The 15,480-nt window shown below is 53.4% G+C and overlaps 5 protein-coding genes across 5 annotated transcripts; all 5 read left to right on the forward strand.

Moving 5' to 3' along the window:
• Positions 1-336: 336 nt before the first annotated feature.
• Positions 337-1,741, forward strand: BKA58DRAFT_412362 (Septin-domain-containing protein; the record flags this gene model as incomplete). The annotated part of the gene is made up of 3 exons (XM_046172348.1): positions 337-544; positions 598-1,061; positions 1,106-1,741. 3 exons carry the CDS (start codon positions 337-339, stop codon positions 1,739-1,741), a joined length of 1,308 nt encoding a protein of 435 aa, XP_046024573.1.
• Positions 1,742-2,326: 585 nt separating this feature from the next.
• Positions 2,327-4,055, forward strand: BKA58DRAFT_341049 (uncharacterized protein). The gene is made up of 2 exons (XM_046168341.1): positions 2,327-3,060; positions 3,123-4,055. Exons 1-2 carry the CDS (start codon positions 2,757-2,759, stop codon positions 3,656-3,658), a joined length of 840 nt encoding a protein of 279 aa, XP_046024574.1. The 5' UTR covers positions 2,327-2,756; the 3' UTR covers positions 3,659-4,055.
• A 4,012-nt stretch (positions 4,056-8,067) lies between these two features.
• On the forward strand, positions 8,068-9,844 carry BKA58DRAFT_387392 (uncharacterized protein). Its single transcript, XM_046170551.1, has 2 exons — positions 8,068-8,521; positions 8,798-9,844. Exons 1-2 carry the CDS (start codon positions 8,323-8,325, stop codon positions 9,394-9,396), a joined length of 798 nt encoding a protein of 265 aa, XP_046024575.1. The 5' UTR covers positions 8,068-8,322; the 3' UTR covers positions 9,397-9,844.
• A 482-nt stretch (positions 9,845-10,326) lies between these two features.
• BKA58DRAFT_470472 (glycosyl transferase) lies at positions 10,327-13,865 on the forward strand. Its single transcript, XM_046175191.1, has 8 exons — positions 10,327-10,912; positions 10,975-11,176; positions 11,226-11,303; positions 11,354-11,725; positions 11,773-11,938; positions 11,985-12,208; positions 12,259-12,362; positions 12,409-13,865. The coding sequence occupies exons 1-8, from the start codon at positions 10,721-10,723 to the stop codon at positions 13,726-13,728; spliced, it is 2,658 nt and encodes an 885-aa protein (XP_046024576.1). The 5' UTR covers positions 10,327-10,720; the 3' UTR covers positions 13,729-13,865.
• Positions 13,866-14,000: 135 nt separating this feature from the next.
• BKA58DRAFT_363176 (Yip1 domain-containing family) lies at positions 14,001-15,449 on the forward strand. Its single transcript, XM_046168825.1, has 4 exons — positions 14,001-14,082; positions 14,166-14,217; positions 14,282-14,815; positions 14,877-15,449. Exons 1-4 carry the CDS (start codon positions 14,038-14,040, stop codon positions 15,158-15,160), a joined length of 915 nt encoding a protein of 304 aa, XP_046024577.1. The 5' UTR covers positions 14,001-14,037; the 3' UTR covers positions 15,161-15,449.
• Positions 15,450-15,480: the final 31 nt, after the last annotated feature.

A 15,480-nucleotide genomic window follows, 5' to 3' on the forward strand; every position in this document is an offset into this window, starting at 1 on the left:
TGCAGAAGTCCCTCACTTGACGACCCATCGTCCGTTTCTACTACACTATTTACACCATGGGTAAGGAGCTCTCCCCGACCCCCGTCTCGCGACACCAACAACTACACCTCAGCTACGGCATCATTGGCACCTCAGGCACACACGCGGTGGCCCTTGGACAACGCCAACCAGGGTCAAACTTGTTTGGCATTGGTCGCTGCTGCCGCGCTCGACGGCCACGATTTCTCTCCCCTGGCCCCTGGCTAACATTCTGCTGTAGAATCCAACGGTGCTACCTCTCCCGCGCCGCCCACCCGTGCGTCCCCATCGCCCCCAGCGTCGTCCGGCGGATACGGCATGGATCAAACGATGTCGATGTCTAACGGCTCCTCTCCAGCGGTACACACCATCACGGCGAAGAACCCCAAGGCCGCAGCTGCCATGGCAAACGACATGAACATCGTGCGCAGGAAGCTCACAGGCTACGTTGGTTTTGCGAACCTGCCCAACCAGTGGCACCGCAAGAGTGTGCGCAAGGGATTCAACTTCAACGTCATGGTTGTCGGTACGTATACCCCCGCCCAAGAATTGTCCATCCGAGCTAACGTGTCGTTTCAGGCGAGTCTGGACTCGGAAAGTCGACCCTTGTAAACACGCTCTTCAACACTTCGCTGTACCCGCCCAAGGAGCGCAAGCCCCCCAGTCTCGACATCTCCAAGACCGTATCGATCCAGTCCATCAGCGCCGATATTGAGGAGAACGGTGTTCGCCTGAGGTTAACAGTAGTCGACACACCCGGCTTTGGCGACTTCATCAACAACGATGAGTCCTGGGACCCCATTGTCAAGAACATTGAGCAGCGCTTTGACGCCTACTTGGATGCCGAGAACAAGGTTAACCGCATGAACATTGTCGACAACCGCATCCACGCCGTTGTCTACTTCATTCAGCCCACTGGCCACTCCCTGAAGCCCATCGACATTGAGGTGATGAAGAAGCTGCACACCAAGGTCAACCTGATTCCCGTCATTGCCAAGGCCGACACCGTTACTGACGATGAGATTGATAACTACAAGAAGAGGGTACGTCGCTTCATCTACCTATTTGACACTGCTGACTAGTACAGATTCTTGCAGATATCGCCTACCACAAGATCCAGATCTTCGAGGGCCCACGGTATGAGCTTGACGACGAGGAGACCATTGCGGAGAACCAGGAGATCATGGCCAAGGTCCCCTTCGCCGTTGTTGGTTCCAACACCGAGGTCACGACTGTTGACGGCCGCAAGGTCCGTGGGCGTGCGCTGCCCTGGGGTGTTGTTGAGGTCGACAACGAGGAGCACTGCGACTTTGTCAAGCTGCGCCAGATGCTCATCCGCACCCACATGGAGGAGCTCAAGGAGAACACCAACAACGCTCTGTACGAGAACTACCGTTCCGAGAAGCTTGCACAGATGGGTATCCAACAGGACTCAAGCGTGTTCAAGGAGGTCAACCCTGCCGTCAAGCAAGAAGAGGAGCGCTCGCTGCACGAGGCCAAGCTCCAGAAGATGGAGATGGAAATGAAGATGGTGTTCCAGCAAAAGGTGCAGGAGAAGGAGAGCAAGCTGCGCCAGAGCGAAGAGGAGCTGTACGCCCGTCACAAAGAGATGAAGGACCAGCTAGACCGACAACGACAAGAGCTCGAGGAGAAGAAGGCCCGCATCGAGTCTGGCAGGCCGATCGAAGAGAAGGGCAAGAGAAAGGGTTTCTCCCTCCGCTAAGTCGACACCCTGGCGCCACCCTCGTCCTTCCCCTCCCGCTCCGGACGACACGCGCCTCTCAGCCACCTCTTCTCAGTTCTCTACACCCTCTTACCAGACCTTGTTTAATATAATGCGGCCGACGATACCACTGGGTGCTATCGGTAAAAGGGATAATACACCACGATGGAACATTGGGGACGAAGCACAGCAGTGTTACATGTTGGTGCCGTCGTCCGGATTGTTGATTGATACCAACGTCTTTGCGCTCCTTTCTGATTCCCTTGCTTCACTTCGGCATTTTCTCTTATTTAGTATTCGGCAGATGTAGTTCGGAGCGAGGAGTGTCGGACAGGTTCTTTTCATGTATTCTACAGACTATCATAAGGCAATTTCATTTGTGGGCTAAAAGCGAAACGATGCACTGCTAGTGATGTTTCCCAACAAACAAACGAAACTTTGCGAAGAAACAAGAGTGACGACATCGTGCTTGCTGGTCAGACACTTGCGAGCCTGTGAAGAGGCCGGCACCTGGAGGCCTTGCTGGCGGCTGAGAGATCGTCAGGGTTATGTTTGCGCTAGAGGTGCAGTGGGGCTTGTGCCTACCCAGAATTGCAGCTTGCCATGTCGTCACCCCCCAAACGCCCGAATTCTGGTTTACTGCCGCCCGCTCTCCTACCTCTCTAGGAACACACAACCACCGTTACTCTGCTCTCACTCCCCTGCGTATCTACTCTTCGCAAGCACTGAGCACCGTCACTGAGGTCCCGGACCCGATATCTGCATCGGTAAGTCGACCCCGCCTATCAGGCACGGCGAACATCACGAGCGGGCCCGAACGCTGGGCAGTTCCATCAGTTCCAGTACCCAGCCACCGCTGTGGACACATTGCACCTCCACTTCCTTCCACGGGCAGCAGATCATTGCTGTCATTTATCCCTCTCTACATTGGGAGCTGCTGTTATCTTTCCGACCTTTACTGACGTCTCAAGCTACCCATTACGTAGCCCACACGACAGTACCCAAAATACACACAATGGCCCCTCCACCGCCCGCTTCTATGCCTCTGGGCCAGCGCCTTGCTGCCCTCGCCCAGACTCTGCAGTTTGCTTGGTTCGCCGGACACGTTACGCTGCTGCTCGCTACCCTGCGATACAGCTTGTCGTACATCACCTTCAACTACTACTCGCGATGGGCGTCCTTCTCCTACCGCACCGCCTTCCTGTCGGCATGCGTCACATACGGCATCGTGGTCTACAAGGCCTACCGTGCCCGCATGAGGGCAGGAAAGCAGGGTGGTGTCGTCGCTCTCGCTACCGATGAGAACGTCCAATACTTGAGTAAGTCCTCTGCGAGCTGGTGTCGCTTCTCCTCCATGCAGCACGTGCTAACCGTCTGGTAGTCATGGCCCTTGTGTGGCTCTTCTCCCGCCAGATCCCCCTTGCCATACTCCCCTTCTCCGTATACTCCGTCTTCCACGTCGCTACCTACGTGCGCTCCAACCTTCTGCCTACCATCCAGCCCCCACCTGCGGCTCAGGCCGGCGCCAAGCCGCAAGGTTCCGCTGCCTCCGAGGCTATTGGCAAGTTCGTCAAGGAGTACTACGATGGCTCCATGACTCTTGTCGCCCTTCTCGAGATCTTCCTGTGGTTCCGCGTCCTCGGCTCTGCCATGCTCTTCCAGAAGGGCTCATGGATCCTCCTCGCTGTCTACACCGTCTTCTTCCGCGCTCGCGTTGCGCAGAGCAGCTTCGTCCAGGAGGCTATCAACCAGCTCACTGCCCGCATTGACGCTCAGCTTGCCAACCAGAGCACTCCTCCCGCTGCGAAGCAGGGTTGGGGAACCTTCAAGAACATCGTTCGCCAGGCTGCTGATGCCACCGACATCCGCAGGTACGTTGGTGGTCAGCCCGGAGCTGCCCCCAAGAAGGCCCAGTAAGCGTTTCGCTCTGTTTGCAACGATGTGCCTGCCTCCAATAGCGCACGACAATACACGTGTTGGAGGATCATGGTGCGAATCTTGACGACGGTACGGCAGTCATGACGAAGAAGACAATAGACATATTTGCGTCGCTTGTGGACGATTGATGGAAGGAAAAGTGCTTGAGTTGGAATCTGGTCGTTTAACGATATCCCAAATGTGCGAGGCTGATTCAGTCTAGAGTGGATGGTAGGATGGTAGAACGGTAGGATAGTAGTATGAGTTGGAAGATTAGGTGGTCGTGGTAGTTTGATTGGTAGGAAGGGTTGACTACTCCTTGTATCTGGAGAAGCGTGGTGTTTTTGGTCGGTTATCATATTCGCTATTGCAGTACAAATCAATGCTCGTTATCGTTATTGGTGTTTGTTTGTGCATGTGATTTTACTTGGTGTAGTGGGCTAGAGAGTTGCAGACACCTCTTTTACTCTTTCTATGTCACGCAACCGCATATGCGCGGACCCAAGTGTCATCACAAATGTCTCGTGTACGAGTTGAAGGTATAGCGAGCTGAGTTTGCAAGCGGCGAATGCATGAAGGAAGCATGCAACACTCACCTCCTACAGAAAAGGAAAAGAAGGGGAGAAAACAACCCAGAAGTTGACATTGCGTTTGTTTGTTTGTTTGTTTGCTAGTTAGTAACGTTCCGTTTCTATACCAATGCAGTCTGCAGTGTAACTATTTAGTTTCCTTTCTTACATAAGGTGACACTCTAATTACTAGACCTAGGCGAGTGGAAACGCTGTCGACACTAACATGTGACTACGGGATCGAGTAAAGATAGCAGCAAAGGCATGGGCCACGCGCTTGTTGGTGTTTCGGTTGTCTTGAAGGTCGTCGACTATGACATTTTCGGCGCGCCCCAACCACGGCATGCATGCCGCTTGCAAGATTTCCAAATCCATCGTGCAAACAATGACAATCTCCGCCTGTCCCCGTCGAATGAGTTTCTAAGGACTGGCTTGATATTCGTCGACGTTGTGTTCGTTGCTATCTCCCCATTCCGCAGACGATGTTATTGCGAAGTGGAGTACGCGTCGGCTGCAGGGCTGAGCAAACTTGAACGCCCTTGTTGCATTGGGCTGAGGAATCTCTTGGTTACGCGGGACTTCGCGCTACTATCTAAGAACATGTCCATATCCCATTGACATCATGAGAATCAACATATGCCATGTCAAGTGGGGAAATCTTGTGTAGCTCTTGGGAACAGGTACGGGTTTGGCATTTGGTCGTATGGTATTGCAACACTGTTCGTATTTGTGTTTGTTGATAGGGAGGAGACTGAGAGCGGGTGTGATGGGTAGTAATGGGTAGTAATGGGCCTGTGTCTACTGGTAGTAGTGCTACTACCCGCGACCTGATAAAGTTGACATCGACTGCCAGCTTCTTCTGATTCATAGCTGCGACGGACAACAGTGTCGAATATTCCAGCATCGGCCATTTATCGTAGACGTTGTCATTCTCGCACGCGGAGCCAGTGGTCTCGCGGATATGTGTTCACCGTATGTTGCCAAGCATACACAACATATGCTTCTACATCATCGTATGACACCTTTATGTACCTGTGGCTTGGCATGAGGATATGAGTTGTCAGCCTTGAATATAAAAGAAATCATTACCGCCTGACTGCCGATATAGCCGATTTTGTGTCGTACGTCTATCCTGCTTTTGGAGAGTGTTGGGATAGTGTAACGGTGCCAAGCCAGCTGACTTTGGAGAAGAAGGAAATACGTTGCCGAGTAAGAGCTTACCGAGCTGAGTGTGTTTGTGTCTGCATATATTCGCTATTATATGGATAATCTAGGCCGAAACCATGATTGAAAGGGCCTTAGTAGTGACGTGGTCACTGCTTAGGACTATTACGTTGTTCACCGAGCGTATCGACGAGTGTCACTCCAACAAGTCCCTGTACTCATTGCGCATATGTAGGTTCAACGGTGTAGATCATACCGGCTGATCTCCCAGCGAGAATAGTAAGTAGTGTTTTTGTTTTTTGCGGACTTCGGCCCGTTGACGGGAGGGTAACGTGCATCCCAGTGGACTTGCTATAGGTGCTACGACGAGCGCAGGAAACGGGCTCAGGCATGTTTGACCTATCGTTTTAGCGAAGACATAGTCATGTTTTTGGTGTGCTGTATAGTAAGTAATGCAGATAGATGTGTTTGTCATATCTACGAACAAGTAGGAACGAGGTTGTGAAAGTATGAGGAAATGCGCGAGCTGTCGGGTTATCAAGCTTGCGTGATCTGTGTATAAGATGGCTGTCATCTCAGGGATACCCGATCGCCTCTCAATCATACTTCGCCTATATTCTAGGCGCAGGAGCATAGTCCATCGGCCTGTCATAGAGTCCAGATGAATGACTACATGGCTTGCTGCAGCTGGATCTAGGTGCAGTCTGAGCGCTCCCTACCACTGCAACCCGAAGCATTTGGAATCTGCGCCCATGGTTTTGAGCATGCGGGTACAGCACCAGCAATCATAGTCATGAAAACCCCCACTCAAGTCCGTGTGACGGTGTTGGAGGATCTAGACGCGGTTGTACTCTGGCGAGCTAAGGAGATCGAGAACAGCTAGAATCCTCGGGAGGACCCTACGCCACAGGATGACGCTCTCGAACCAAACGGGTGTTCACACACTAGAAGAAATGTGTAGAGATGGTCTGAACCCTTGTGTTTCAGAAGATTCCGGCGGTGATGATTTGAAGGAATGGTCACTGGTCGTGGCTTGCCGGCCGTGGGAGAGAGTCGGTAGCGTCCATCGGTGAGCCATGACATCTGTCAGCGTCCGTGAGCCAATCCTCGGACTTGTGAAAGTGTCTCGATCATGCAGCAAGAAGCAAAAGGGTGCATGGTGCTGAGTGCGAAAGAGGATGCGAGTGGAGCCTTGGACCTAGGCCCAGACTCCGAAGCTTCTTGATTGCCTGTACGTGGCCTCCACGGACAGTGTTGAGGAAGGTTCCATCATCAAGGATCGGAGATGCGACCTACGGCCATGACGACAATGTCTGCAGACTCGTAGCAACGGTTCCTGGGAGTGCGGCGGACGGTGGCTTGCTCGCACAAAGCTAGCGCAATCGATAACATTAGTCGGGCGCAGCTCGTAAAGATGCTGGAGCTACCGGGCAAATGGTGTTTCACGACTCCACGGATGCTAAAGATGGAATTTGTCGTGTGCGGATTTTTTCTCTGTGCGCGAGTATTGGTTTGCTCCACCAGCCCCGTAATAGCATCGGGGAAAATAGACGCGATGGACCGCTTGATACGAGGCGCCGAAGCCGAAATTCCGCCAGCAAGTCAGAGCGTTCGGGCGGGCTGCTACGTATTCGCCTGGGGAGCCAGATACGACGACTCGTGCTGCGAGCAGATTTGGTGTTGACGGGTCAAGTGCGCAAGGGCGAGCGGGTGAGGTGCTGAAGACGGGTTAGGAGGACTGCGCCCCCAGAGCTTGGATGTGGGGTTCGCGGCGCGCTTTCGTCTACATTGTCCCCTTTTTGCGAGCTTGGGGACGGAGATAAGATGGTTCCGAGCACGCACATCGTATCGTGCAGTGTGCGTGCTCGAGAGTGCGGAGCATGGCGGTGAGAGAACAGGTGCTGGCTACGTGCTCGGGTGCCCTCCAGCGGCGCGATGGCGTGACGAGGGTACAGGACGACGACTAATGCAGGGCAATTGACAGCGGCGATGCGATCGATAGAGTTTGACATGTGCAAAAGATTCTGCGGTCGGAACTACGGGTGAAAAGTGTGATGGTTTGTTTCGCAGTGGATTGAACTTGTGGATAGGCAATAATGCTCGCAGTAGTGCTCACAGGCGACTCGGCGCCGGGCTGGGAAGCATTTGACGAGTGGATGGGATCGGGGGCATAAGCTTTTCCGGCAAGGCGGTTTGCGAGATTGGATGTGTTTACGACAAAGTTTATGTTGTGTCGGTATTGCAACTGCCAGATGAAGTGTCCCTGGTGTCCCGCTATATGCAGATGATGTTGTTAGAGTGATGATCGTGATGGAGTGGATGAAGATCTGGAGAAACAAGATTAGATTGGAAATATAGATCACGCAACATGGGCACACTGTATATCTGGGCCTCGATTTCCTAGCTGTATAGTCTCGACATCACGGCATTGAATGTACAGCATACACGGAACAACCTTGAGCGTTCTTACCAGGCGGCTGCACACTGCCATCATTCGGGCAGCGGCACACGCCATCGGTAGCCCTGGCGATGGCGCATACGGCCAAGTTGTAGCTGGCGTTGGCCTGAGCGGGAGAGCGTGCGCGCGTGTGAAGGTGGCACGGCAGGGAGACGGCTACTGTGTCTTGGGAAAGTGCAGGGGGCCAGCTAGCGAGCTGCGCTACCCATCCGCCGCTTTCACCGTCTCGGTTTTCTTGGTCGGAACATGGGCGTGTATATAGACTCGTGAATGCCCTCACTCTTGGGGCTCTTCTCCCCTCTGACGACATTTCCAGCTCGCCTGCTTGGTTCACGACGCTTCATTGTTCTTCGACTCACGACTATAACATCACACGACCAACTCTCCAACCTTCCCTCGCTTACACTTCGCCGACACCGCTGTACTACCGTTAGAACACAATACTTCAACTTGGAAAAACAAAACAGTACAAAATGGACTTTTCTCCAGCCCTGTCCATCAACAGCGATATGACAGACGAAGAGCTGGACAAGTACTTTGCGAGCTGTGTTCCGCTGTCCAACCTGCCAACCCCTCCGCCAGCAAAGGAGCCCACACCCACGCGAGTATCAACGCCAACCGCCCAAACATCGACACAGTCCTATGACACGAGCAGCCCTCCACAACCAAAAGGTTAGTCTATTTATTACCTCACACACACACACACATTCTCTGTTTACGGGTTTTGTGGATGCTGGTGTGTACGAGTCGGTCCGGGCGGCAGAGCGACGTTCCCCTGCATACAGCGCCTTGGCCCTCGTCATGCTTCATCCCAGATGCTCCTTTTCCAACTCAACAGTCCATCTCCACATTTCGGACGTGTGCCTGTCGATCAACAAGCACCCCTTCACCCAAGATCAATGCCGTTGCCACTTCCTTGATTTCGGTCCGCTGACTTGCTATCTATAGTATACGCAACTCACCTCGCCAACCTCGTTCCGCCCAACGTCTCCACCCACCGCCCTCATGCATCGGTCATTCAAGGGTTCCTCGACCGTGCTGGCCTGCCAGATGAGATTGTCGCCTTTGCGGGATGTGTGCTGGATGCGTTGAGCAGCCGGTTCGCAGCTACTTGGCGGGATGCTCTTGCGCCGAGCGACTATGCACGCGACCTGAAGAATTTCATGATGGCAGACTCGCGTCAGAACATGCATGTTAGCCCAGACGTGATTGTCTTGGCTGCTCTTTCGCTCGCGCATGGCTTCCTCGTTGACCGCCAGCGCTCCTCCCGGCACTGGAGCATCAGGGAGAGCGACGGTGCTTTCACCGTGCAGGAGATCGAGGCCACGAGGAGGGCTATCCTACAGGACATGGACTATGGCCTTGCTCGCATTTCCAATGACATGGTGCAGTGGAGGCTGAAGAACATGCAGCGACCCAGCACAGCTCCTGCACCCGCATCAACGCCTACCACGACCGTGATGAAGCAACGACGGAACCTCTCCATCAGCCTCCAAGGTACTGCCATCTGGAGCTACGGCGTTCAGACCCCAGAGCCCAGCCCATAGAGTGGCGGTCTCCCATGGACGAGCAACGAATTCTGTTCAGTCGACTCTTTTTAATCGTTTTGCTGCGTACATTCACGATACCCATATCCTTTTGGCATTTTTCGCGATCAGTTGCTATGCGCATCTCTCGGCGTTCTTCGGCATCAATCGGGCCATCCACTGTGCAGACAACAGGCTTGTTGTCACCTCGTATACATTTGTTTCAGGGTGGAGTTGAGTGGGTTTGGTGGCCTGATGCCAATGGTCTATGCTTCATGTTTCGAGTACGCTATTTGTGTAATACTAGCTGCGAAAGTTGGAGGACTGAGCTTCTTGTTTGATATAATCCCTACCGACATCGTGTGCAAGACGAATTTAATCGACTTTGGCATTCATATCGAGCACCTCATGCACGTGATGTAGATTTGCCGCGATCGAGTGAGGTAATCTCTGGGACTGTGCGAGAAGCTTTTATGTATATATCACGAGATTTGAATGCATTTGTTTACATATGATCAGGTCAACGTACGATGGCGGGGCTGCATCCTCAACTAAACTCTGCATAGTCTTCCCTGTTCCGACAAGATCCGCGCATGCAGGGACTTGAATGGGCAGATTTCCTTCATGTCTATCCTTTTCAGAGCTTGAAGTTTGGTGTTCTTTGCGCACTTCGTTTTTTGGTGTTGATTGCTCTCGCCAGGCCAGCATGGTGTTGTTGTTGTTGTGGAGGGGTTGAAGACGTCACGTCGTCTGGTTCTGGCCACGCTGAAGATCACGCTACGACGCGCAACAAACACACTAAAGGCTCAGCATGCACAAGTTTATTGGACAACACGTCCATCACGACCCCGCTAACTGCTCCGCGACGGCATCGTGGGGTCGGCTACCCCGCTTTGTACTGGCTCCACGAGATGCTGCATACAACTTGCATGTGGGAGAGCTCAACAGCTTGCTGCTAGCTGTCAGCCTGTCCAGGAGAGCTCCTTCCCCGCGATCTGCTAGCTAGTCGCTCCTGCTCTCCTGATATAATCCTGGGGGCCTTGCTGTGATGTTCAATTGATCTCCGCCCGTCTTACTCCACCCGGACGTCCTGTAAACACGCCCTTGCCGTTGCTGCCGCTCCTCTTTCCTGTCTGGCGCGTAGCAAACACCACGTCTGAGGTACTTCTGCGGCGTCTTTATAAGCCTGCAGCTCTTGTCCATCCTATCAAATTGCCCTGACCCTCTTGCGGTTGCGCCTCTCACCTCCGTAGCGGCAGCCATACGCCCCTCTACCCCGCCATCTCCTCTCTCCCACCGACACTCTCTAAGCAATTCGCGCTTCTCCGCAATTGACATTATCAAGATGGCCGCAAATCCTTCTCCCCGCGAGCGCAAGCCCTCGACTAGCGCTCCTCTTGGTGACCTTCAGGGTCCCGTTGGGCCCTCATTCACCCGTCCCAAGCACAAGAGGACGGTAACTGGCTTTGGCCCCAGCGAGATCAAGAACGTGGAAGCGAGTATTCCAGAGCCCCAGCGCGAGGCATGGAGGAAGTTTGTATGTCAATTAGCTTCTCAATCAGATATCAAAGTTGGGTCTCAGTACTGACACCCGCATAGATGCCCAAGCCCTTCTCGACGCCGGACGACTTTACCAAAGACGCTGTTCGCCACATCGAGACTACCCTTGCGCGCTCCCTCTTCAACTGCGACGAGTCTGCTGCCTATGCTGGAACTGCCCTCGCCTTCAGGGATCGCTTGGTCTTGGACTGGAACAAGACGCAGCAGAGCCAGACCTTTGCTGATCAGAAGCGTGTATACTGTGAGACTAGTGGGACATTTGCTGGTAGAACAACCTCTAACAAATCCAGATCTCTCCCTCGAGTTCTTGATGGGCCGCGCTCTGGACAATGCCATGCTCAACGTTGAGCAGAAGGATATCGCTTCCAGTAAGCCCACCTCTTAGGACCTGGCGTTGGCTTCTCTAACATACATGCAGAGGGTCTCAGTGATCTCGGCTTCCGCATGGAGGACATTGTATCTCAGGAGCATGATGCCGCTCTAGGAAACGGTGGTCTTGGACGTCTTGCTGCCTGCTTCCTCGACTCGATGGCTTCTCTCAACTACCCAGCCTGGGGCTATGGCTTACGGTACCGATATGGTATCTTTAAGCAGGAGATCGTCGACGGATACCAGGTTGAGGTTCCAGACTACTGGCTGGATTTCAACCCATGGGAGTTCCAGCGCCACGACATTGTCGTTGATATACAGTTCTACGGCAACGTCAACCGCTGGCAGGACGATGAGGGCAAGCAGCAGTGCTCGTGGGAGGGCGGCGAGATTGTCCAGGCTGTTGCTTTCGACGTTCCCGGTAAGCAGTCTTTCTATCACTTTTCGCCTTTTCACTGACGAGTAAAGTTCCTGGCTACAAGACTGGCACTTGCAACAACCTCCGCCTTTGGGGCAGCAAGGCGGCCAGTGGCGAGTTTGACTTCCAGAAGTTCAACTCTGGCGAATATGAGAGCTCTGTAGCTGACCAGCAGCGCGCTGAGACCATCTCCGCTGTGCTCTACCCCAACGACAAGTGAGTGGCTCTATGGTTATGAGATATTGTGTCTGACTAGCAACAGCCTTGACCGCGGTAAAGAGCTCCGCTTAAAGCAACAGTACTTCTGGTGCGCAGCTTCGCTTTACGACATTGTGCGACGTTTCAAGAAGAGTCAGCGCGCCTGGAAGGAATTCCCCAACCAAGTCGCGATTCAGCTCAATGATACCCACCCAACATTGGCCATTCCCGAGCTTCAGAGAATACTGGTCGATATTGAGGGCTTGGAGTGGGATGAGGCATGGAGCAGTAAGCAGAATCTACCCCCAGAGCTGGATCTTGACGCTAACAGCATATAGTCGTTCAGAAGACCTTTGGATACACTAACCATACCGTGCTTCCGGAGGCGCTCGAGAAGTGGTCGGTACCGCTCATGCAGCACCTCCTCCCGCGCCACCTCCAGGTAAGTTCAATCGCCTGATTTTTTGGGATCCTGCTAACTTTTGAAGATCATCTACGAAATCAATCTTCACTTCCTTCAATTCGTTGAGCGTAACTTCCCCAAAGATCGCGAGATGCTCGGCCGTGTCTCAATTATCGAAGAATCAAACCCGAAGATGGTCCGCATGGCATACCTTGCTTTGATTGGCTCACACAAGGTCAATGGTGTAGCTGAGCTACATTCCGATTTGATCAAAACCACCATCTTCAAGGACTTCGTCAAGATCTACGGACCGGACAAGTTCACTAATGTCACCAACGGTATCACCCCCAGGAGATGGCTCCACCAGGCCAACCCCAAGCTCTCTGCGCTTATTGCCTCAAAGTTGGGTGGTCACGAATTCCTGAAGGACCTTACCCTGCTGAACAAGCTAGAGGCGTTCGTTGACGACAAGGAGTTCCGCAAGGAGTTCCGCGACATCAAGTACGCCAATAAGGTGCGACTCGCACAGTATATCATGGAGAACAACGGCGTCAAGGTCAACCCGGCAGCGCTATTCGATGTCCAAGTCAAGCGCATTCACGAGTACAAGCGTCAGCAGCTCAACATCTTCGGTGTCATCCACCGTTACCTCCAGATCAAGGCCATGTCTCCCGAAGACCGCAAGAAGCTAGCTCCTCGCGTGTCCATCTTCGGTGGTAAGGCTGCACCAGGTTACTGGATGGCCAAGACCGTCATTCATCTCATCAACAAGGTCGGTGATGTCGTCAACAACGACAAGGATGTCGGCGACGCTCTCAAGGTTATCTATTTGGCCGACTACAATGTCAGCAAGGCAGAGATAATCTGCCCTGCTAGCGACATTAGCGAGCACATCTCCACTGCTGGCACTGAGGCGTCGGGTACCAGTAACATGAAGTTCTGCCTGAACGGCGGTCTCATCATCGGAACCTGCGACGGAGCCAACATCGAGATCACTCGCGAGATTGGCGAACAGAATATCTTCCTCTTCGGTAACCTTGCCGAAGATGTCGAGGACCTCCGTCACAACCACATGTACTCTCAGTACCAGCTAGACCCACAGCTTGCCAACGTATTCGATGCGATCCACAACGGCATGTTTGGCGACGCGGACCAGTTCTCTGCTCTGATCAACGGCATCGTAGATCATGGTGACTACTACCTCGTCTCTGACGATTTCGCATCGTACATCAAGACACAGGAGCTCATCGATGAGAGCTACAAGAACACTGAGGAGTGGACGACCAAGACCATCACCACGGTCGCGCGCATGGGTTTCTTCTCAAGTGACAGATGTATCGACGAGTATGCGGAGGCTATCTGGAACGTCGAGCCGCTGCAGGTCAAGAGCGAGCCTGCACCATAGAGGGTGATTCTGGAGATGGTACATATCGGTGGTTTCATGGTAGATCTTAGATGGTTGCGAGGCTAGAGCCTTAGATCTGGTGCCTTGTATTTACGATGATAATGAGATGTTCGTCGCGACAGAATGACAGAATGGTCTCGTAAAGATGCATGTGCTCTCTGACATCGTCGTGGTGTTGAGCGAGACCCTGAAACGCCTGCTCCGAATCAACCTAGCGCACGGTCGCGTCGCGCGACGTACGTCAACCGCAATCTGGCCAGCTCGACGCCAGCTCGCGACATATCGACAGCCCTCCCCTCACAAGTAACCATGGCGAACCGAGGCTACGATGTCGTCGTAGACGTTGACCAAGAGGTACGTACTTCTTGAGATGCGACGCAGGAAAGCCTACACGTCGCTAGCATCCAACTCAAGACCGCAAGCTTACCCAACCCCAGGGCGACCTAGGCCATACCGACCTGCAAGAAGACCTCGAATTCCACAGCTCCAGTAAGCGCACTGACTGCCCTCTCCAACCCAAACCTCCACAGCAACAACTAACACTCCCACCCAGACTTCGACACCCAACCCACCGGCCGCGGCGCCCCCAAAATCCAACCCGACTCCACCAGCGGCTCCTTCCTCCCCGGCCCCTCCACCAGCACATCCCCCACATCGCGCAAACACTACCTCTGGTCCCTAAACTTCTACGCCCAAGCCTTCGACGTCGACACCGCCGAAGTCCTGCGCCGCTGCACATCCACCCTATACCCACGCGCCAATTTCCTCGACGTGCTAGAAGGGAACCCGGACCTCTACGGCCCCGTATGGATCGCCACAACCGTCATTGTGATTCTGTTTTTGACCGGAACGATTAATCAGTATCTGGCGCAGAAGGGCGAGGAGCACTTTGCGTATGATTTTAAGCTGTTGAGTGGAGCGGCGGGACTGGTGTATGGGTATACAGCGTTTGTGCCTGTGGGGCTGTGGGGCGTGCTCAAGTGGTATGGGAGTGAGAGTGCGAATTTGATGGAGTGTGCTTGTTTGTATGGGTATGCGAATTTGGTATGGATTGCGGTTTCTCTGGTGGCTTGGAGTCCTTGGGGTAGTGAGTCTTCCTTCCCTCTCATTTCTTTCTCGGAAAGACGACGTACTAACAAAACTCACAGTCCTCAACTTCACAGTCGTAGCCCTCGGACTCGCGGCCTCGGCGTTTTTCCTCCTGCGCAACCTCTACCCTGTGCTCAGCACCACCGAAGCGAAGACGAGCAAGATTCTGCTTATTGTCGTGTTTGTTCTGCATGCTGGGTTTGCAATTGCGATCAAGGTGCTGTTCTTTGCGGCGACGAGTCCCGTGGGTCCGAATAAGGGTGGGGATAAGGATGCAGGGAAGGGGGTCGCGGATGGGGGGTCGGAGGGTAAAGGGGGTATGCTGAGGATGTTGATGGGTTGAGATGGGTTGGTGTGGGGGGATGAGGAGATGGGAGGTAGTTGAGGCATGGGATGATAGAATTTGGTAGTGAGATACCAGTATGGCCTGAAGGCTACAGCGCCTTATCAATGAGCAGACATTTTTTGATAATGTAGAGGGAAGGTCTTCGGTGCTTAAAGCGTGCGTTATCACTAGACTCGTAGGGGAGCGTGGAGGTATACGATACGCCATAACTTTTCCAAGGTCCTCTAAACACACACCGAAGACAACCAAGCTCACATACAACACGCATACAGGAGTCAGGATTTCGGCAATGAATTCATTATAGCTACGTTCCATCC

This window comes from Alternaria rosae (genome assembly GCF_020736505.1).
Source record: "Alternaria rosae strain MPI-PUGE-AT-0040 chromosome Unknown BKA58scaffold_6, whole genome shotgun sequence".
In the NCBI taxonomy this organism is placed as follows: domain Eukaryota; kingdom Fungi; phylum Ascomycota; class Dothideomycetes; order Pleosporales; family Pleosporaceae; genus Alternaria; species Alternaria rosae.